Below are 24,772 nucleotides of genomic sequence, written 5' to 3'. Positions count from 1 at the left end.
TGCCTAACAGTTTCCATTAATGGTATCATTTATTTCAATTGTGTTGCACATTGTAGATCTACAATTATTTAACATGCAGTGAAGTGTGGATGTTTCTGTAGTTAACAAGGGTTTTAATAAGAAGTAGCTGGTTATGGATAAGAACATCGGTTTGGGCAGATCTGATTGGATGTGGTATGTGCATGGGTCTGTGATTGATTACGCTGGGAGCGGGGTTACGGCACAACGAGGATGGTGTTAAGTGTATCTCTGTTTCTACTGAGTATATCATTCCCTTTTCTGGGTCTTGGGAAACAGTTCTGAAATAGGTGTAACGGCCCTGTTGCTTACTTTTCCTGGATGGAAGACTTCTAGCCTCTGTACCTTCTTCCGGGTGAGGGAGTCAGATGAAAGAGGGTCGTTTGTGCCAGGTGCTGTGTGTGTGTGTGGTTGTGGGTAACATTTGAGTAGTAAGGCAGTACAAACACTTATTTAACAAACACATCTGGAGTAGTTGCACAACATGAACGATTCCGTGCCAGTAAATGCCAATTAAATGTATTATTTCATCTTCTGAATATCTTTCACAACAGAACACATGCCTTAGTTTGATAATGGCTGCTGCTAATTTCTAGATTCAATGCTAAATAACATACCGTGTTGCTTTTTGAATTATCTAGAATTTCAGACATTAAACGAGGCAATAATCAAATTCGTTTCTAATTTACATTTTATTGCTTATAATAAACTTCACAATGGCATGTTTGAAGATGTTAATACATCAGGAGGTGTTCACCAGTAACACTTTGAATGGTAACAGGTAATAAGTACAGTTTAAAAGTAAAGAGCTAGCATGAAAAGTTACATAATGGAGTACATGGGGAAAACGTAGCTGAAGCATTATTAATTCATGGCTCATAAAAGTTAATACGCTGGTTTATGCAGATTAATTTGAGTTCATGCTGTGCTGAACAGCCTGTATTTAACAGCTTTAAACAGTCGTGTTTGTTGGTATGGCTCGCTGCACCTTTTAAAACATAGCACCCCGCATAGCACCCTTTGTTAGATATGTGGCTCAATGAAAGGCCTGTAAACTGGGCTGTGTTCTGCAATAAAGTGCATGTGTTTGGTGACGATCTGCCCGGATCACCGATCGTTTCATTCAGCAGTGGTGCAGGCATGTGTGCACATATTGTCAGAATAAAAACGAGCTGCCCAACTAGTAAACAGCAAGTTTCTGTTTTTGGAAAGCGAGCTTGCGCATTCGATGCGAAGGAAATCTACATTTGCTTTTTTTTCTGGTCTGATACTCTCGAAGCACCTTAAAGTGAAATCTTCCACTGACAACTCAAAATTGTGCCTTCCCTTATCAACCTGCTATCGGTATGTACTCGGGAGTCTCGTAATACTGCAGGGTGCGGCTGCATCCTTTGGCTCTCGAGATGTTATACTACAACTCCCATCAACCCTAACCTGCATAGTTAATGATGGGGGATCATGGGAGTAGTAGTCCAAGATGAGAGAGGCAGGGTGCAGACTCCTGGTGTATGAGATCCTTGATACACGTTTGCCTAATGCATGCCCTGTCATTGTTCAACTGTAGCAGAAGGGCCGAAAGTCCTTTTTTAAAATCACATAAACCCTACAGTGTAGCAGCATCCTGGCTAGAAAGTCTCCTCATGGGAAGGTCCGTCGGTGTGCCTTAGATTGCATTCACATCTCAATGCTTTCCTTGCTCGAGCTCCATTAACTGAGCTACCTTCTATTGGTTTTAATGACCACGAACATTACAAAATGGGAAGGAAGGGAGTCATTTTTACAGACAAGCACATTTGAATTGTTTAATTACCTTGGACTAGGCCTGGGATCTACTCGAATCTTTACGTGACCTAGAGGTCGAGGTTTGCTACGCCTACTACCCAATTTAAGGGATTGTACTATCAAGAGATACAAACGTACGTTTTTTTAGGTGTGCAGCCAACTAACCAATGTCATGGATTTGACATATTATAAGGACCTCAGATGATGTCATAATTAGCTGCACGGTGTATGATTGGCACTCTCCACATGGTGTGTGCTGTCTCCGACCTAAGCATATAGCTGTTGGATGAGAAGGGCTATCAGTTGTTAGTACTACTTGAGCTCTGCTCTGAATAGCAATAAGTCAAGAACGATCGATTCTCTAACCAAAGGCCCTCTTTGGGCAAGAGCCCCGTAAAGAAGAAACTTGCTCCCATCACTTAAATTCCTGCGAGAGCCAAAGACACTACCTTCTGGAAGCAAGCAAATGTTATTTTATGTTGTATTAATCAGTGCTGGACTTGCCTACAGTGAACTCTGGAGGTTTCCAGGCGTACCTCTGCACCATGGGCCTCTTGTTGTAAAGCTTCCAGGATGTTGTTCCTCACTCTTAACACAGGTCATATGTTATGTTATGTTATTTGGCATTTTTATAGCACCTTATGTATCATTGGTATGATCTCAAAGCGCTGGTAGGTCGAACGCCCTCGGGAACCATAGCTCAAGTCAGTAGAGAGAGAGAGAGAGAGTCATAGGGTGCGTGGCTGCACCGGATATGTGTGCAGCCGGTGTGACAGTTGCATGATGGCTGCTTCTTAGCGGTAGGTATGGTGGTGGGACAGTCAGTTGTATGTGTTCAATTCTGGAGGGTGGACACCCAGACTGATTTCTGGCTGCGTTAGGCCTGAGGAGACGCTTAAGCTAGCGGTGTGTGCTAGCTGTGTTTAATTTGGATTATGAGGAGTATGTGGCGGGTGTTAGTATGAGAACAGCTATACCGAATGTGTCATAGTATCGCTGTGTTCTCGTTGGGTGCTCGTGTATAGGAGAGAGTAAGCATGGTAGTGTGAACAGGTGGTTATCAGTAAAGTGCTTGAGATCGAGTACTCCATCCGTGCCATCTATTCCATCCATTTTATTTACTCTGTCTGTTCCATTCGTTAAGTCTAATCATCCTTTCCATTCGTTCAATCTGCTCGTTCATCTTATCTGTTCAATCTGCTCATCCGTCCTATCCGTTCCATCCCTACCATCTACTCTGTGTGTTCCTTCCACTCCGTCCGTTTCGTCCACTCCATCTGTTCCACCTAGTCTATCTATTATATCCACTCGCTCATTTCGTCTGATTGCATCCACTCCATTTGTTCCATCCATTCCATCCACACCATCTGTTCTATCTAGTCCATCGGTTCAATCCACTCATGCGTTCTATCCACTCATTTAATCAATCCGTTCCATCCACTCCATTTGTTCCATCCACTTCTTCTATTCCATCCACTCCATCTGTTCCATTCACTCCATCCGTTCGATACACTCCATCTGTTCCATTGGTTCCATCTACTCCATCGGTTCCATTCATATGCCAGTTTTGTTTTATGTTTACCTATTTTTCACCCATATATTAGCACAAATGTGCTTTAAAATGCACTATTTGTATCTATGTTTCCAATTTCATTGAACAAGAGCCCCTCTAACCCTATTTAGAGGAGTTTGGCTTGTCCACATGGTATAATCTGGGGCCAATTTGAAAAACATTTCCAGTCCAGTGGTTGTTTAATGGTTCTTTTAAAGTATGCAGATACTACGTGGCATCGTTTTGCTGGTTAAACCCAACTGACAAGACAAGTTTCATGCAGCCCGAATAATGAGTCCGGAAAAGGTTTTACTGGCAATTTGTCGCTGTGGACTTCCCCGATGGTTCGTAGAGAGTGAGGTTAACTTTTCTACAATTACAAAGAAGAATCGACATCACGTCTAACCCCATTCCGAGGAAAGAAGCCATGCACAGCTGTATAACTCTGGCTGAAAGCAGGGGGCCAGCGGGCCTTTAAAGGACATAGCTTTCATTCATGCAGGTCCTGATGGACATCGATTACCGGGGTCTGTGCAGATATTTTAGCGGCGGTGCAATACGATGCGTTCAGCACGGATGTAATAGTTAGTCAGGGGCAGCATTTTGTACTGTCCGAGGGCACGTCAAACAGGAGGTCATGTATTGCAGGAGTAAACTGTTTGCACAGCCGCAGTAGGCGAGCACCAATGGGATAACTGACTATGCATGATTGAGGTGGGCCAAATAGAGCTTGACATATAGGGTTCAAAATATTAGCAACTACAAACCCTGCCTCCATTTTGTTTCAAATATAGTCTGTGTTGCGATATTTTTGTACACATCTTGAACTTTAGTATTTTCTTAAACCATCAATTAAATAATTATTTGCAGTGGGGCAGAACCTTACATCTCTTAAAACGTCCTCAAATCTAAGGCATCCCTCATGCTTTGTACAAGAATTGTTGATTGGATCTCTGTTGCCTACCGAGTACCTTTGTCTGTGGAGTTTAGCCCCGAAACATGATGTTTTTCTATTTTCAGTTAATCAAGATAAAACCCCCAAAGATGGGGATTTGCGAGCAGAGGTAGTTTAACAGATCCGTCAGAATGTAATATGCAAGCTGCTTGTCTACAGGATGGGCAATAGGGGAACCGAAGAGAATGGTGTTGCGGCATCTACAAGACTGATTCATGATTGATGTTATTTTTCAAACTGAACACTGCACCCTACAAAATGCCTATGACAGCTTCTGTCCAAAATCAGATAAACATCACCATCACCAAGATATGTTTGGCCATTAAAGCATCCTTTTCTAAACAGGTGCACTGAAGCTTGCCTGTTTTGATTAGGTTAGACCCCTGGAAATAAAAGGCAGCTGCAGAATGTCCCTTTATATGTCTCACTTCCATTAAACATGACCTAACCCTTTTCTGTAAATGCTTTGCACATGGACCGCAGGCGAGTAGTTCCGATTTCAGTTCCTTTGTGTTACCTGCATTCTAAAGCCCGCACACGATTCCACTTCTTACCTTCCCTCCCCTTCCCGTTGCAATGTTTTTTAAAGTTTATGTTTTGCACCCTTCTAGTTTATACATGTATATGGTGTTAACATATAACCAACAATACTTTAAGATTATGTGGGTGTCGAAATGTAGAATGCAAAATGTTTCAGGCACTTGCTCTGCAGGCTTTTTTCAGCTGAGTTCACGCTCTACACATCTTCCATTCATCTCAGCACAGGGATTCCAATTTAATTACATCGAACCCGATGGATTCCGTCTCCTTTCTGATTCCTCAATTACTCTCAATGCGGTAGTTATGCAACCTGGCAGTTACCTATCTGTAACCTTGCCTCTCCCCGATGCCATGTTCTCTGCCAAGATTTCTACCCAGTGGCAGCCGAAGCTAGTTTAACCATGCAAACATGAGCTCTGTGAAACCTGCCTACTCTATCTATAGTCTCATTTAGGGTCTGGTGCAAGGGCAGTAAATAGGGATTAGCGTCAATTGCTCAGACTGCAAAATGGCGTTATATTTAACGTGGCTGAAAATAATGAAAACCAGGAAAATAGCAACTTTAGTAGCAATATTTCAGATTATAGCACAGCAAAGTGCTGCAAATAGCAACCAAGGGGTCACGTGAAACAAGTACAATTAGCCCCATATTGTGAGTACTAAGTTGCAGATCAGTGCAACTTGCTCTGAAAAAATCAAACCTATTCAATGTTGGAGCAGAGAGTACAGAAAGTCGCCGGGACACACACCAACAGTGACACTACAATCAATCAGTAGGAAGAACGGCGTCCGTGGGCAGCTACCATCAGGCTTTCCATCGCAAGCAGAGCCAGCCTTTGGGCGAGGGCGAGCCGGGCGACCGCCCGGGGTGCCACGCCCCCCCAGGGCGCCATTAGCCCCCACCATGCCAGCTCGGGGGAGTTTTTCAAGGGCTCCCCCGAGCTGGTGTAATGGGCGAAGGCGGGGCATGCAGGCTTTTGCTGTTAAATGCGCCCGCGGCAGGCGCATATAATGCAATAGGGTGCTGTTGTCAGCACCCTATTGTCATTAAATGCGCCCCTCTGCTGCGGGTGCCTTTAATGACAAAAGGCGCCATTAGCCCCCCACCACACCAGTTCGAGGGAGTCTTTCAAGGGCACCCCTGAGCTGGCATAGTGGCAGAAGGCGTGGCAGGCGCCTCATTGTCATTAAATGCACCTGCGCCGGGCTCATTTAATGACAATAGGGTGCTGACGCGCCCTATTCATATCATTACATCCTTGTCGCAGTGAGGAGGTTAAAAATAAATAAATAAAAGTGGCCAAACTGGCCCCGCTGCCTGTTAACCAGGGGCGTGCGGTGGGTGAGGGGGGTGCTAATTCGCCCAGGGCGCTGCTGCCCTTAAGGCCGGCCCTGATCGCAAGGTCTTGTTAGGAGCCAAGGAGCACATATGAGTGACGATAGGATTTCTTTTTTTAATTCATGCTGATATACTTCTTTGCCTGCAAGTGGCTGAGTAATGCTGGCAGTTTTTCAGCCACTCTGCAACCTGCTCATTTTTCGCCATTGATATGAGTGCTTTTTGAGCAATTAGTTACATTCAGGGGCTATTTCTAGCAATATTTTCTCAATGTCCTTGTATTGTGGAGCTCTTAGAACCAAGTGTGATTTGCTCGGCGGCATCCAATAATTGCTGTAACTCCTTATGGGAACTAATTTTCAAGTATAGATTATATTTTTGTGAGTAGGGATCTGTTTGATATGTGTACCTATTTGTCTATTAATGGTAATGGATTTAGCGATCATTGCTATTTGTCAACTGTATTCCAATTTGATTCAGGTAACCTTCATATAGATTCCTCTTTTTTCTGCCATAGTAAATCCAGCTGGTAATCAGATTAGTTGGAATCTCTGTGAGGTCCAAAAAGTCAATGAGAAGGCTTTGGCTTGCCTAATTGCTTCATCGACGGATTGGCAGTACTGTAACTTTCATGTTGATAAATATGAGGATTCTTTAAAGGAGCTCTTGAGCTATAGCTTGGCTCGGCATAACAGACCAAAGAAACCTATTGAAAAACATCTGCATTCTTTCAATCATGACGTGGTTAATAGGAAACAAGTTATGTGTGCTGAAATTAGAGACCTGAAATCTTCAATATGATTTAGCTTTGATTGCAAAAAAAGTAAAACAATCGTACGGAAATTGGTTGAGGGGCAGTCGTGCACTTCGTATACAATTAGATGGAGAGATTATGATACAGGTGTGGAAAAACAAAGATTCCAGTCCTTCTGGTATTTAATGAATGACATGGAAAGTACTCAATCAGAACAGCAAATTTGTTCTGTATCAGAAGATCATCGGGTCATGCATTTCAGTAACGTTTTCTCTAGGGCGACATTCAGGGAAGACAGATTGCTGACATCAAATATTACTGCAGCCAGTAATTGGAGTCTTTCTGTTGATTGGGAATCAATAACGGAGGTTATTTTGAAGATTAGTTCATCACAGGCACACAGCCCAAACACACTTTCAAATCTGTTATTTAAAGGCGACCCTAATGCCTGGGTATATATTTTGTGTTCATTATTTAAGAACATAGTGGATACACATACTTTTCCTAAATCTTGGTTTACTGCTCACATCTTACCAATCTACAAAAATGGTTCCCGATTAGACCCGTTCAACTATCAGCCTATAGCGATTTTGGATGCGGTTAGCCAAGTATTTTCAGTTCTGCTCCTACAACATATGGAAGCTTAGCAAAAAATAACAAATAAGATCCCGATATGTCAAACCAGATTTCGGAAAAATCATAACACTGTGTTCAATGGATTTTTGTTGAATGCCACCTTGAGCCAAGTTTGGCAGACGAAATATGATTCAGTCTATTTGGCAACAATTTACCTATCCGCAGCCTTGGACGCAGTTCATCGTGGTCTATTATGGGCAAAATTGCAAAGGTGTGGAATCCCCCAGAGGCTACTTTGGCTCATTATTGGCCTCCATACTGACTCTAATGTTCTGGTTCTATTAAATCAAGAGGGAATTTTGTCCAGTAATATTTTGACTTCATGGGGTGTCAGACAGGCTTGCGTTCTTGCTTCCTGCCTGTTCAATCAATCTTTATATGTGCAACATAGGTGAGCATTTAAACCAGGCAGCGTTGGCTACACCTAAAATCTACAATTCGGAGTTCGGGCAGAGTTCAGTCTGCTGCAGAGAGGGCTGGTGAGAGGAGCTGCAGCGACGTTGCACGGACCCTATTCTGTTTTGTTTTGTGGATTGCTGTCTCTTTAAGGAAAACAACATCAACTGCCTCTAAAAACTCCTGGAAAGCGCGAATCGCGCACGGAGTTCGGGCAGAGTTCAGTCTGCTGCGGAGAGGGCTGGTGAGAGGAGCTGCAGCGACGTTGCACGGACCCTATTCTGTTTTGTTTTGTGGATTGCTGTCTCTTAAAGGAAAACAACATCAACTGCCTTTAAAAACTCCTGGAAAGCATGAAGCACACGCGGAGTTCGGGCAGAGTTCAGTCTGCCGCAGAGAGGGTTGGTGAGAGGAGCTGCAGCAACGTTGCACGGACCCTATTCTGTTTTGTTTTGTGGATTGCTGTGTCTTTAAGGAAAACAACATCAACTGCCTTTAAAAACTCCTGGAAAGAGCGAAGCGCGCACGGAGTTCGGGCAGAGTTCAGTCTGCTGCAGAGAGGGCTGGTGAGAGGAGCTGCAGCGACGTTGTACGGACCATATTCTGTTTTGTTTTGTGGATTGCTGTCTCTTTAAGGAAAACAATATCAACTGCCTTTAAAAACTCCTGGAAAGCGCAAAGCGCGCGCAGAGTTCGGGCAGAGTTCAGTCTGCTGCAGTGCGCTGATCAGCAGGTAAGAGAAAATCATGGTGGACAATGGGCCGTTGACGCGCAGGAAATCAAAACAAGCCCAATCATCTCTTGTCTCAACAATGCTTGATAATACACTGCATGTGGACATTGACACTGAGACCGAGACTGAGATGGGGATTGAGATGGGGAGGGTGAATGAGATGAGTGAAGCCAAATGAGGTACGTGAGCAGAGGGGGAATGTGTCCTCGAGTTCTACGCGCGAGGCTCCCTTGCCGCCATCTTCACCAACAGCTGTAAGTACAACGTTAAAACAAATAACAACGGAAAACTCAGCGAAATTAAAACTGACATTGAACACTGAGGCCAAGTCAGTAAACTCAGATATAGGAGGGAGGGATATAGGAGGGAATGCAAACTCTGACATGACAGAGAAGGTTGAAACAGCATCCTCAGAAACTATAACATCAGGCCCACCGCAACGTTTGGATGAAATAAAAAACACAGAAGAGCGTGTACCTAATGCGGCGACAGGCGATGGTATATTAAAACCTGTTAGTAAAAACGAGCTCCGTATGGAACCATCTAGTGTAGGAGAGGGCTCTAACATCGGCATCACTACTACCCAAGTCGATGATGTAAACCATTCTGACAAAATTGCAGACGGACCCGATTTACAAATTGATGACCCAGAGGTGATTGAGATAAACGTTAGGACATTTCAATCGCATTTTCATGTGAGGGACACCGAGCTGCTCGAACTGGAAGAGCCATGTTTACCCCTCGATACAAACTTACTTAAATTTACTTTCCCGCAATCAATCGAATAGAAAGTATATGTTGCCAACATGTCCGCAAATCATTTGTCAGAGAGAGCTGGATGCAGAGAAAATGTTGTTACAAAATTCAATCTGGAAACTAATGCGCATAGTGGAAACATCAAATTGAAAAATCAACAGAGTGCCAACACAGAGATCGGCGACAAAACTACCAAACTTTCTGGCACCCCCAGCAAATGTATACAACCGACGGAGGTTACAAAGTGTTTGATCTAGCTGGGTGGGAGGCAAAACTGACGGAAAGACTTAATGCCGATTTTGAAAAGATGAAGGGGAAACTATCAGAAAGTTTCAGCAAAGTTAAACATGACGATAACAGGCATATAAACCTAGCCTCGAGACCTGAGAGAATTCAAAGACAAGAAATAAGAGCTGGAGTCTCTGTACAGCATAGTCAAACCGAAATAAAAGATCAAAATCATTTGGAAAGAAGCCCGAGAAAGGCTGAGGAATTATGTGAAACCCTTGGGGCACATGGAAATGAAGTTGGATCACTACTGGATAGAAAAGGAAAGCTACGACCGAAAAAGATGTAGGAGAGCAATTTCAGAGAAAAAGAGGATGCCAAACTGTTCCACTCCACTGAATTTGGGCGTAAGGGTGGCGGCGGAACAACAACAACAAACACCATTATATTCCACATCTAGTGGAGATGGCGAACAGAGAACATTGAATGGCGAAAACAGACGATGCCCTCTTGGAAACGCCTCAGACATCAAATCGAATCTGTCCACTGCAGCGGCGATCTAGATACAAAACAATGTGTTGGCCGCCACCTCCTTGGCCTTAATCCCGTTTATAAAATTATACGAAAACCTAAATGAAGCCATCCAAAATAACGGAGCAATAATGGGTCATCTAAATGAAAAAATAATCAAATCTTAACTGCCCTTCCACAGCTAGAAGCTGAGAGCAGTCAGTCTGAAGAACGGGCTAGAGGGTTGTATGATCTAACTCTGATGGAAAAAAGATAAAAAAACAAGCTAATGGAGACATTGTTAGACTACTTAAATCAGAAGAAAATGAATATCGATTTGCCTCATATCACGTTATCAAGTAAGGATCCCCGCAGATCAAACGTAGCAGTACATTGCTGCATAGACAAAGAAAATAGCGGAACATCACCTAAAATGAGAGTGGCAGTGCTCCAGCAGCCATCAGACACAAGTAGTAAAAAGATTTCTGATACGCTTGGGAATGACATACCACGAAGAAGTGACGAGGCAACGCAAAGTGAAACACAAACATCACCAGCAAAAAGTAATGAGGAGTATCCTCAAAGGTCAAATATAAGACCAGAGACAGTAACATCAATGGCAAATGTATTTGAAATGCCATCTTGCTCTTCATCAAAAGCGTTGTATGGGATATTTAGTGGTCCCGCAAAAAATCTCCCAAGTATGCAGATCATAACAAAACCCCAAGTAGTAACATCTAGACAAACAAAGAAAAAATCAGAAAAAAAGAAAAATATTTCGGGTGCAACAAAACAGATGAGCAACTCGAGAAAATTCATAAGAAATCTAACCACACCAGTTAAACCGAAGTTATTTGAGAGAGAAAAATTTAACAAAGCTAAGGAAAATAACAAAGAGGAAAATAGTGATAAAGAGTGAAAAAACTACAAGAACAGTGATAAGTAACCCAAAGAAACGAATAAGGATTGATTCGGACCAGAGTGTTGAAACCACAGTGGACTTGATTGTGGAGTTATGCAACTTGTCCACGTATTCCGTAGAAAATACCAATGATTATAGTGTTGATTCTCAAGTCGTGGCGTATAATGAGTCCAGAGGCACCCAAGAGAGATTACCACAGAAATTACACGATGAACACTCAACGGCGAAAATGGCAGCTCATAATGATTTAATAGGTCAAGATTTAGATGAAGAACTCTAAATGCGCCGCAAAAGAAAACAACAATACGACAATCGAACACGATAACAAATGCAAAAAGAAATGTGCTAGCTTCACTGAACCCTAAGCAAACATCAGCGCAACAAATGAAAAATGCAAACCCGCTTATAGAGAAACACTGAGGTGAGCTGAAACCTGCGACAAGAAAAATAAGAATTGAAAATGTGTTTAACGACGAGATTGATGTCAATTTGAATCAGCGAAATTTCATGCATCTGCTACATTCGGTGCCAGTACTGAGGACCAGTAAGTCAGAAGACATATGCATAGTGGAATATATATCGGAAGAACGTGTAGATTGCGTTCTATTACACATCATCTCACAAGCAGTCTGTAAGATCTTGTTAGCCGCAAAGGAAGAAATACTATGCTTAGGCTTTGAGATCTCTGGACGAGAATGGTCCAGAACTCAAACAGCGAGTGGGACAAACGACAACATTGGAACCAGAAGCACTATGAACAGCGGCGAGAACACATACGGAAGCAACTGAATGTTGAACCCTTACCACAGATGCCAAACAGAAATACCAACCAAGAAACAAAGAAGCATTAGCTAGAGAAAATCGAGCAGGACGTACCAGTGTCCCTCATTTCCTTGAACACCCAAGGCTTTACCCATTTATACAAAGACTTCCCAGTAGATTTGACTGATAATTTCGCAATATGTTTACAAGAAACTTGGATGCGATCACCGCTGGCAAAAGATGGATATCGTATATTGATAAATCCTGCAGAAAAAATTCTCTGAGGAAGACCGTTCTCAGGTCTAATAACAATGGTGAAATCAGGAACAAATTGGGAAATAATGGAGGAAAACAACCCTAACAGTCACGTGCAAGCAACTTTATTCCAATACGCCAGCGACACAAAAACCAAAATCCAAAACGTATTACTGATTAATGTGTACTGGAATCCAGTAAAGATTTCTGCTGGGTCATTTATATCTTCTGTGACAAGGATAATTGACAAAAATCAAAGGACCTGTCTGGACTTAGCGATAATTTTATGTGGTGACCTGAATACCTCCTGGTTTGATCAAAACAAGGAGTTAATAAAAGAGCAATCCACAGATGAAGGCCATCCAAGTTCGACAAGACTGCGATGGAACAATGAAATGGTAGAACGTGACTGTAATGTGGTAAACGGAAATGCAACTGGCGATACCCCACCAAATTACACTTGGCACAACATGGGGCACTATAAGATCTTAGATTACATCTGGACATCAAGGAATGTGCTGACCAAAATCATCAAACTGAGCATTGTGCCAACTGAAAATAGCGACCACAACATATTAGTAATGACGTGGCCGCTAAAGTGTAAAGCAACATCTGATAACAATAGTCAAGCTCTGTAAGTAAACTATAGGAGAAATAGGCTGAGGTTAAAAGCAAAACAAATATCAAAATTGACCTCAGAGCTGGAGAAGGGAAACTAAGAACTTAGTGACCCAATTAATTATCCTGCACTGTTACCAAGTTTAAGCTTTGGAAACGCATTGAAATGTAGAAATGACACTGACCATAGGCACAATCGGAGCCAGACGGTAAAGAATGAAAAGAACCAACTAAAGAAAGACATAAAGGAGATAAAATCATCCGGAAATTCTGACGCCATCACTCAGATAAAAAAGAGAAAGCGCAGATATTGAAATTGGCAGAAAGCTTTTGCCTTCCAGATGGATCAAGAGCGGGGAGAGGAGATGTTAGCCCTAATCAAAGTGAACAATACATGAGAGATTTGGAATAGAGAGAGCATAAATCAATTGGCTTCATTGGCAAATGGAGTAGCTGAGGGTGAATGGAAAAAACACTTTCAGAAGGTGTTTACAATGACTGCAGAACCAATGCCAAATGAAATAATACAAAACAAATTTAGCCGGGATACAACAGAGTCAGCGGCAGACATCTGCAAGACCATCAAGAAGCTAAAGAACTCAAGAGCGTCAGGGCCAGACGGCATCTCGAACGTGATGTTGAAAGAAAACAAACACGAGTGGGCCACATTCATGGAAAAACTGTTCTCATTGATAGCAAAATTAAAGAAAATCCCAGCATCATGGAATGAGGCGATAATAGTACCAATTTCTAAAAAGGGCAGTTTTTGGGCTGAGTCTGCCAACTATCGCCCGATTGCCCTTTTGGATACGATCGGAAAGGTGTTCGCATCATTCCTGCAAAAAAAGCTGCCAGCTTGGGGCATTGAAAAACGAAATAGGTGATAGCAGACAAACAGGGTTTACTAAAGGTGTTGGCACAGAGATCAATCTGACACTAGTGAACCTATTAAAACTCGAAGCTCTAAAGAAAAAAGACAAATCTATTTATGGCCTTCATCGATATGCAGCAAGCATTCAACACCATAAACCGAGAAAAGTTGTGGCAGAAACTGGAAAAATGGAAATGCCCAAGAACTCTGCTGCTTCCAATGAAGGCACTTTACTCAAAAACCTCCATTAGAGTAAGGTTGAACGAAAAAATGTGATTTATCCGAAGCCATCGACACAAACAGAGGAGTAAAACAGGGATATCCCCTGGCAGCGACCCTCTTTAAATTATACATTGCCGATGTTCCAACTGCACTAGCAAACGTAAACTGCTTCCCTCCAAAAGTCAACGGAAAACATATAAGATAGGCAATATACGCGGATGACATAGTAATGGTCCACTCAACTCAAATAGGGCTTCAGCTGCTTCTGACAAAACTAGAATCATACATGGAAAAAAATGATTTACTGATAAACGAAAACAAAATAATGAAGTTCGGCCCCTCGAAAGGAAAGAGAAACAACAACTTCAAGTGGAGACTATATAATGAAAAGATTGAGGAAGTCACTGAAATTAGATACTTGGAGATATTGGTGAACATTTCAATCTGTGAATGGAGTTTGATGAAAGACCTACGCCAACGAACCCGTACCCTGGCTTTGCAAGCAGCCAGAATACACACGTTGTTTGGAAAATTCGCACTAATCCTGATTCGGACGTTCTATCTACAAGAAGTAGTGCCTGCAATAACATTTGGAGTAGAAGCAGGCTGGAACATTGACCACAAGATATGGTCCCAACTGGAAGGAGAATTTTGGCGGTGTATTTTGAGAGTACCAAATTATATATCCATGATCATAATACGTCACGAGTTAGCGCTGGAGGGTTTACATGGAGTGGTAATATGGAAGTCGATGGCATTGTTGAGAAAGATGCTGATTACCAATCCCGAACCAGCTTTCAAAATACTCGCCCCTCGCGATAACCGACAATATGAAGGGCTACTTCAGATTTGGTCGATAAAGTGAAAAGCTATATGCAAACTGCTAACATCTCAATGGAAATGCTGTAGGACCGAACCCAAATAGCGAGAAAAGAATTGAAAGAATGGTCATGGATTGAAAACCTCGACAAGTATGGAAAGCTACCAACAGCACTAGAGTTAGGCACTAAAATGAACAAAGTATATAGAATGCCCAACTATCTCCAACAATTTCCATCTAGATACCATCGGGACAGTTTCTTCCGTCTAAGAATAAATGCAACCAAATCCAAACAAATGATGGCAATGAGACATATTGACAATGTAAAGGATGATCTATGTAGACACTGCTTACTGCAAGTGGAAACATTAAAACACCTAATAATTGAATGTTCAATGCTCAGAGATTTACGATCTTTACATGTGAGCAAATTTAAACCGAAGACCGACAACATAGACGAGTTCTGGGCTTGAATCATAAGTGGAAGCTGGATACACTTGACTTGTTCCGTTATTAACTTTCTTGATAAAATAATAAACTGTCAGTCAGAAGAAACAGCAATCAGAACCTAAACCAGAAGTGAACAAGAAGAATGACAAAACTAAGGAATTGTAATAAAAGTTTGTAATAAACTAGATGTTACAAATAAAAAAAAATAAAAAAAATCTACAATATGAAACCAGTTTGGCTTGCCTATACTGACGATTTTTTAATTTTTTTACCACTCCAATTTGTTTCCAGCGGCTGATTAATGCTTTTTCTTCCCTGCGGCTCATAGACTAGAGATCGATTCTAATAAAACCAAAGTCGTACACTTCACAAATAAGAAAAAAGTCAAAGTATTTAATTGGATAGTTGGCCAAGAAGTTCTTGAGAGGGTTGAACGTTTTATATATCTGGGATTTTCTGGGATTGGTCAAAGGTAATCAACTGCGTCGGGTTGATTCTAGGTATAGTAGCTATGCTTTTGCCCTGTGAGAAATTCTACGAGGGAAAAATTGGCCCAATATTCTTGTATGGTATATCAACTCTACCAATATTGGCACTTGATTTTTGTCTGCAATAGAGGGGCAAATGTGGGGAAAATCTTGCGGGTGCCAAATAGCATGCCTTTGGCTTCTGTTAGGTGTGAGCTAGGCCTTTATTCACTCAGGAAGTCGTGCCCTCGGGAAATATATTATCCCTCTATTATAAAATTCTGAGTTCAGTGAATATGCCTTGCTTATTCACCGACCTAAAAGTGATCATCAGAGAAGGTGGTGATACACGTTTCTGTGCATATTCAGAATTTTGTATTGGACATGTGCGTGATTTGGGACTTTTGAGTCAAGAGCTGGTGATAATCTGACTAGGGTTAAACATATTCTCTTTAGACAGGATTGGGCCACAACGATTGATCTGTTTCACTCATTTAACTCATTGCAACATCTGAGACTTGATTTTAAACCTGCTGACCCCTTACTTAACTATTTATCCCCATCGGTCTGTTAGGCGTCTGTTTGTCAGATTTAGATGGAATTTGATTTTAACTAGGGAAGTAGAGACTCGTTACAGCATGATTTGTAAAGAGTTCATTCGGTTTTGTAACTGAATAAGTGCAGGAGAAACTCTTGAACACATATTGATCTTTGTCCTGTACTCCAAAGCAAGCGTGAACTATATTTTAGGTGCTTTTTATAGCTACTTGCTTTCCATTCTTATGATTCTTTTTGGCAATTTTGTCTTGCAGTTCGAACTACCTCTTTGGTTTTAGCGGTCACAGGTTTTCTTCTTTGAAATTGGAGTGAGATTCATTTTTACATCTATTTTCTCCTCCCTTTGATATTTTAATAAATCTTGTGAAATCCAATGTGTTTTATGATAATTGGTGATTATTACGGTTTTATTTGTCTAATTTTGAATGTTTTAAATTGTTATGAAATATTGGAAATTAAATGTATTTGTGAATTTGTTAAAGGTTTATTTTAACCATATGTAATGGGTCAGGATGCTTCTCTAAGCTTTTTCAATGTCTCTAAAAATACACTACACCGAACCTCTGATGCTAGCCCTTGGTTATAACACGTTTTATTTGCTTTATGAATGACTGCTTACCTCGCTCATTTTCGCTTGAGTGTCTTTGCTCAATGATGGCAGCATGAAGCCTTAAAAGAGTGTGGATACGAGATGGGCTTGTACATGTGTGATCAAGTGCTACATTGAGGAGAATGAACTGGCCAGTTTATTGGGTGGACCTTAGTTTCTCCCATCATCCCTGGCAATATCTCAATGTCACTGCTCACAAGTAAGATAAAGAAAGTTAACAAATAGAAATAGGGAACACATCAAACGAGAGTGTATGAGCTGGGAAGTTCAATGTCTACTCAGAAAAGAAGATGAGGAACAGAAGTGTGTCTGATATTCAAGAAGAGTGGTTTACATGAGTATCTACTGTTTAAACGTGTTTCTTTGAATTGCTAGTGTCATGGAGTCCGTCCTCAGAATCCTGTCCGCCTCTCAGGAAAGGATGTCCTTTGGCCTCCTTGTAGAGGTTTCAGGGGATCCCTGCAAACCCTTCCACACATCAGGGAGTGCATTGGGTCCCCCTTCAAAGTAAACAAAAATGCTGAACTAAATGTGTCTCCCCCTCCCCCGCACTGCTGGCTCCATTATGACGATTCAGTAAACGGGGCTGGCAGAACCTGTGAGTGGGTCAGCAGGTGCCCAAGAAAATGCAACCTCATTTGCTTGCCATCTGCTGACTCTATTGGGCGGGTCTTCCTCTGGTGGCTTGTCTGAAATGTCATTCGGAGAATAACTCTGTTTTTATCCCTATCGACACAATTACATTGAATTAGTGATGTTTTTGTTGCTTGAGTCATGAATGAAACTTCGTGACCAAGGCTGCTGCCATAGCCGGAGCAGTCACAACTGCACCTTTGATGAGGGAACTGCTGTTATTCAGGGCAGAGGTCATGAGCAGATGTCTGTGGTCAGGCTGCACTAAATGGGATGAGTTCCATGAAGCACTAGATCGTGAGTTTGGTCATCTTTGGCAGTTGTGTCAATATGTTGCTCCAGCGAGGCAATGTTCAGCCATTTTGTTTTTTAACAGCTGTGCCATCACAAACGTGAACAACCTGGTTTAGATTGAATGGTTCTGCGTTTTGGCTTTCATTGGAAGTCATACACAACACACGTTTTCAAACCTGCTGCCAAGAGGGCCAACGTATTTGCCAATTAGCCCTCCACCCCCACCCCACACCTTTATGGTCACTGATATGTGGCAGACATAAGGCAACACATATGATGTTGGCAGGGTGATTTGTTTCAGCACATTGGCAGGTGGGACCATTATGATGGCGACGTGCAGGAGTGTTGCTAGGTCTGAAAAAGATCTGGGGCTATGCTAACGTCTGGACTGTCAGGACTCAGGGTTAGCTAGCTTCTGGTTGTGGACCCTGACCTTCTATATGGGCTATAAACCAAAAGACCCGGGGCTGTAGCCCCTAAATCCCCCCCACACCCCAGCAACGCCTCTGGTGACGTGAGCAAATCATTGAATATAAAAGTAACCAGTGCCTACTGGATTTTTGACTTTGGCTTCAGGGCTCCTACATATTGCTTGTCAATGCTTCACTAATACCTCCCAGTCATGTAGTGGCCAGCAGGATTTTCCACATGTATGTCTAGTTTAGAATGGTGTGCAAACTAGCGTGTATGTGATTTCTGGGCTCAGCTAAACAGACATGTTGCTATTGAATGTGAATATTCCTCAAATGGTTTGCTGGCATACAGGTACACTCATGTATGAGTGTATTCATAAGCACATTTTAAATGTCAGCTCTTGAAAGTCTAGACCTAAACAAATCACTTAGTATCAGATGTTTCAAAGCAGAATGTTTCAAGTGTTTTACAATATTACAAAAACCGGTTCCTTCCGTGGAAATCCAGCTTTGATTTAAAGAGCTATCTACCACAGTGCACTGCACTGCAATGCATATTCAACATAACTTAATAATTTACGAGTACCTGAGCAAGTACACAGAGCACCATAGCACAGCACAGCACCAAAGGCAGTAGCTCAGAGATCTTACACATAATAGTCATATACACGTTAAAAAGTGTCAATACAGAGAGAGATGAACTCCAAGTGGAGTTAATAGTTAGTGCAAACTTCGGTCATCACTTTCCGGATATCATTGTTTCTTTTTTCAGTTCTCGTAGGCGGTGCTACTGGATCTAGAGAATGGTGGTGGAATCATAGGGGCAGGCCTGAAAAACCAAACGAAAGAACAGCACATTACAAGGTTGCAGCAGTACACTGGCAATATGTGCGTAAAACACAAGAAGCCATACCATTGCACATCATGTGACACAGTTGAGTAACATAAGTCTCTATAGTTCTATTTGTTGAAAAAGGGAGCTGCCACAGCAAACCCAGTTGATGTCTACTTTTATTCTGCCAAATCAACTGTTTCGTGCTACACACACTTTCCCAGGACATTTCTCTTGAGAAAGTGCAGTACACATCGATGTTGCTGAATAAAAGTGCACAAACGGCCACGGTGTGTTGCAATTCGTGAACTTCTTGAGATACCAGGTGAAGAGGGTTTCACCTGGTATCTCAAGAAGTTCACGAATTTATGCCATCACGTGCCCTTGCGGGCTCATTAACATTGGCAAAACTAAGAGACCTATAAAACAAAGGATCTGCGAACATCGTTCATGTGTAAAAAATGCAGTGCCTGAAAAACCACTAGTGGCTCATTTCGTCAAAGCCAAACATACTGTCAAAGACATCCAGTGGGTCATACTTCAAACAGTACCACCACACCCCCGCGGGGGAGATAGAGACCGAAAATTAAGACAGCTTGAGCAAAAATGGATTTACAAATTGAATACAGTCCAAGCTGGCTTAAACATCGGGATAGAATGGAGTCTGTTCCTTCAAAAATGATCCATCTCCTTTGTCTGGATACAGGTGCCACCCACACTAGTTGCCCTTAACCACACATGTGATCAATTATTTTGTGGCAGCGTGACAATCTCAACATTTACCACATCGTCCAGTTTGCTAAAAATAAATTATGCAGTCCACCCCCACAGAGGGATCCATGTGCATGACTATTATTTCCAATTGTATTGGAACTACTTAGTTCCGTCAGTATCCGCCATTTGTCCATCCAAGATGGCGTCCAACGTGATCCATTCTGGTAGTACACTCACGGTCTAGTTTTCAGGCATTCAAATATGGCCTCATCCGATCCGTATCTCCCAGTGTTTCATTCAGCGCTCGGCACTGTGACAGTCTGCAATCCTCCGGCATTTCATTCCGGTTTCCGAATAGGTAAGAGGACAGAATATTCACGCTTTCAGCAGGCCTCACACCAGCGCTTCAAGTGATTTACCGGCTTTTCCTTTTCTCTTTAAAGAAACAGCCACGTGGCGCACTCCGTATTAGCTGCACCATTTCGGCCAACACTGTGTCGATTGACACCAACGAACAGGCACACTCCCGCCTGGGCATGAAGGTAATAATCGTTACCAGCACGTTTGTAAAACTCTGCATGTCAATACGTAGGCCTTTTCAATTCCCTAATCGTAGGACTATCACTAAAATAAACGGATAGCCCTCGAAGAATTAAAATTCAATGGCCTAAGCTGCTCACTTAGGGTTTGTGCAGTTTTTCGCACATAATTTAATAATTAAAATACAAAACATGTTGTTCAACAAACAGCTAAAATCTATTTCTTCATTTCAGTCATTCTAACTGTGCGTTACCAAAGTTACTGCCATCGAATTCGGTCTACATGGTCACCAAATCCGATGCCACACACAGCTACAAAGCAATTGCAAGGTTAGTGCTAACAGTTGCACGTGTATACCTATAGAGATTTTCACTCAGCTTTTAAGGTACCATCAACACTTTTTTTGTGTTTTTGGTTTTTAGCATTATCACTGTGCCCCTGAGATTTATCCTGTGGCCTCACAATATATTGTCCTGAAGACGGGTCCAGCACACGTCTCATAGCAATCTAACGTCAGCTAGAGAGTGTTTCTTTCTAACAACATCCGCTGGTACCCAGAAACACATTTCTATGTGTCGACAGAGTCAAGGACAAATAATAACAACTATTGAGGATATATGAATTGTCAATATCACACTTGTACTAACCCCACAACACTGTTTAAAAATGATGTTTGCAGTTGTTGTCTTCCCGGTTAGGAAAAACGCTGATTCTCAAAACATGTTTTTATGTTTTGTGTAAACCAAATGCATTGTTGTTTTTTTAACATGTCGAGATTTCTTATGTACTAATTAAAATATGTTTATCTCTATCCCTTTTTCCTGTTTGGATCTATAGACCAACATGATTTGTTAACACTTGGTGCAAGTAGTCACACCTAGCACATGTGTAGGCGGGTAGCTGTATTTAGTGGCCTTCCTGTTTATACACATTTGCATTTTGTCCTTAGCCACGCAGCAGCCCCCTAAAAAAGAGGGCTTTTCTAGCTCGAAACGCTTGATTTACCAACTGTCATATGTAAGGCCAGACCACCGGACAACCAGACAATAAAAAACAATCCTCTGAGGAAAAAGGCTTGGTGCACCTCTTGCAAGGATAACAAGGTTTCTTTTGTATACAAAAATCTCTGGCTGTTCAAAGCAAACATAGCATTTTAAGAGACAGTATTGTCATTTGTGACGCAAACAGTATACAGTATTCAGTATTCATTCCCCACATGTACATACTACCAATCCTCTATATTAACTCGAGTGATTAACTGCAGGTAATCTACTGCATGCCCACCAGGACATGGTCTTCTGCCCCGCTACTTTGAGTCCCGAATAAATGATTGGCGGGCATTTGGGAATGTTACCCTCCCCATGGGCCAAATCAGGTGATGCGTACCTGGTGGTCAACATGAGCTCAGTGGATACTTTGGAGGTCAAATTAGCCTTCTGGAATATAGAATAGCTTCTTGTGATCCCAGAAACGCAGGATCCCCCGCTACGCCTCCCCCGCGCAGAACTGAATTTTTCGGCCCTACCCCTTGCACCTCGTAGTACAAATCATAAGACATTGTGCTAAATCATCCCTCCTTGACAGCTGCCCCTCCCCAGGACTTCACCTGGGCTTCCCCAGGAACACACTGATCAATCAAATTGTGAGAGATTTAGGAGTTCTGTTTGTGAGCATCTGGCAGTTCAAATAGGATGACCATTGTATTGGGAGGCGTTAGTGCCCTAAATCTAAGATGGGTTGTTTTGCCACCTCAAGACCTCCGCCCGACTCCCATGGGTTTGTCCTTGAGCCAGCTGCAGCCTTCCCTGTGCTCGCCCAATCGCATTCCTTTCTGGTTTCGCAGGCTTGCAACAATATATGATTAAGGTTTATCGATCGGGCCTGAAGGCCTCCCTGTCTCTTGCTGGGAAAGGGGATGGGAGAAGTGTCTTGGGACTCATGGCCATGAGGCGCTGCAGCTTTTACTGTGGTCTGTGGCAAACTAGGCCTCACTCTTAATATGGCAGCGCTCCAGTATTTCTTGCAGCGCAACTGGGGCTGGATGCTACGTGGGTCATTCTTGTCGCTATATTGTGCTAACAAACACATGCATACCCCCTACATCCAGGTTTATTCAAGGTCCATAATCCACTGCGCCTTGGCACCACACGTTACGTTGTCTCTGCACATTTCACACACCGCTAGCCCGTACAGCTGGCACACATTTATTCCCATGTGCATTTAATATACTTTTCTCAACCTGAACGGCTTGGGGGGACATGGGCGCTGCACATGGATCCCAGCATGTATCAATAGCTCATTTTTAAATGTATGTCCTTCCACATGTCACATCAAACAATGACCCCCTGGGCTGTCCAGCTGCTCCCCCAGATAGCAAATATTCTAGGTCCCCAGAACAGGAAGTGCAAAAGCGAATGCAGTTTCGTAGTGTAAGCTCCCCTAGTATGGACTGCTTGCCCCAACGCAAGCAGCCGGATCAGCAGAAAAGAACTGAAAACACACCATGCTTCCTGTCATTCAGCCCTAATGAAGCAAGAGTGTATTACACTACAGAGTATCATCTTTAATGCATTCATCCATTCGTTTTTATCAGGAGATGGGGTCTTTCAGAAAGCTGCCTGCCTTGTAGTACCCTGAATGGTAACACGCATGCACAGCCCTTGAAGGCCTGTCACTTGAACACACGGGTGTGCCTGCCATGTATAGAAGCGGGCCAATCCATAGCAACGGGTTGGGTGCATAAGGTACTCATACGTACGCACGAGGGGCCATGCTGAGAGGCATTTGAGGATGCAGTCCCGCCCACTTTCTGCAGGCAGGTGTCATTTGTGAATAAGGGGTCATGCGTGTGGTAACTGGTGTCCACAGAATCTGAAAGCCAATCTCCTTGGGGCGTCCTGCGGCCCCCTGCATTGCGCACTGTGATGCTCTCAAGGCGTGACTTCATCCATCTGGAAACATTTTGGGATACCTTTTGGGAAGGAATTATGATGGGAAATCAAATGTCAATAGTGTTCGTGGTCACACCTTTGTGGAAAATGATGTCTGATGAATCGGTTGGAGGTGTAGATTGCATATATAAAGGACATTTGAGATGGGTGAGGAATTGTGTTTTTTCTTTTTTGTCCTCCCATATCTGTTTGTATTTCTTTTTTAAGTAATGAAATGTTTTAATGGATTAGGCAATTATGTCTCTTTGAAATGTATTTTTTGTACTATAATACGTATTTTGCAAAAGAGAGTACATTTGATTTTTAACGTGTGAAACGGTTTTTGCAAACTATGTCACAATAAAAAAATATAAAGGTTTCGTTACGTCAGTGATTATTTTTGATCAGGCCAGAGCCCTCGATTTCAGGTCGAGCCGACTGGTCGGTGTATGTGTATGCCACCGAGAGCCCCGCCACACCACATGACACTCTGCGGGCAGGCAATGCTACGCACCCTCGAGGGGACTCCAGCACCGGGTGTCAGCCACCACTACAGGGCAGCCGAAAAGCAGTTTGTTTAGAAAGTGAATATCATTTTGACTTTGACACATAATTAATTTTGAACTTGTCATCTTATTTTAAATCTGCTGCTGGTAGAACGGCCTCTCTGATGCTCTCAGATGTGCCTCGCTGACTGCCAAATCTTCGCCTTGCATCTTCAACATTTCATTTATTCCCTCTTGGGGCGAAGATGTTTTATTGATGACACGTGTATGACCTTAGGGTTGGCGCTTCAAAGTATCGTGCGCGCGCAGGGCGAGTATGAGATATTCCGAATTCTGGGAGATAAAAGAGGACGCCAGAGCAGGCGACATGAAGCATGGCTGCAGTTCAGTAATGCCCCCGCCTGCTCCGCTCCTCCTCTCCTCCTTGCACTGATCGCTGAGAGATAAGCGTTCCCTGCGGCCTTTGCCTTACAGTTGGATTCTGGGTCAGATGTGTTCAGCAGGCACTTCACGAACAAGTAAAGACCATGTTAGAACATCTGCTCATATGTTTGAAAAATATGATGCTCAAGAAAGCTAAGAAATATGGCACTGCTGCCTATTGTATGTATGTAATCTTATATAGCGCCGGCAACGCCCGGGCATCAGGGCATATTGGCTCCCAAATCCCTCACCCGCTCGCTTTAAGATGTGCTGCATTGAATACAAGCCAGTTGTATAAGGACCACGTTGCTATCTAGCTACTATCATATGGTCTCAGGTGGACCTCAAGCGCAGATACCCTTAGATTAACAATTCCCTGCGTCCATCACTCTTCTCAAGCCTTTTCAGCCTCATCCCGCTAGTCTTCAACTCTATATCCACGTCCATCCCTCCTTGCTGGCTTTTCGTAAGGCTGCAAAACTCACCTGTTCTATTTAACACATTGTGGTCATCCCAAAAAACACTGGACCTCAGGGCTCTCCTTCTACAGATATGCATTGCCCTAGACAGGATGGCTTAGAATAAACTCTTTACTGGACATGTGGGACATTGGTAATGCCAGGGCTGTACTCCTCCAACCCTATCCATCTCAGGTTTGCAGCGCCTCGCACACTTCTCGATTTGCTTCTCAGTCTCACGAGTATGCCGCCCAGCAGGCTATGCATCAAAAGCA

The 24,772-nt window shown here is 42.7% G+C and overlaps 1 protein-coding gene across 1 annotated transcript in view; it reads right to left on the bottom strand.

Moving 5' to 3' along the window:
* Positions 1 to 691: 691 nt before the first annotated feature.
* Positions 692 to 24,772, bottom strand: part of LOC138473016 (disintegrin and metalloproteinase domain-containing protein 12-like) — a 2,040,250-nt gene continuing 2,016,169 nt past the window's right edge. The window contains exon 21 of the mRNA XM_069611491.1: positions 692 to 18,923. Coding sequence (XP_069467592.1) covers positions 18,863 to 18,923 — 61 coding nt within the window. The 3' untranslated portion in view covers positions 692 to 18,862. The remainder of the gene's footprint in view (positions 18,924 to 24,772) is intronic.

Source organism: Ambystoma mexicanum, chromosome 8 (assembly GCF_040938575.1).
Source record: "Ambystoma mexicanum isolate Mex_15411 chromosome 8, UKY_AmexF1_1, whole genome shotgun sequence".
NCBI classification, from domain to species: Eukaryota; Metazoa; Chordata; class Amphibia; order Caudata; family Ambystomatidae; genus Ambystoma; species Ambystoma mexicanum.
This window is presented reverse-complemented; position numbering and strand designations above follow the sequence as displayed.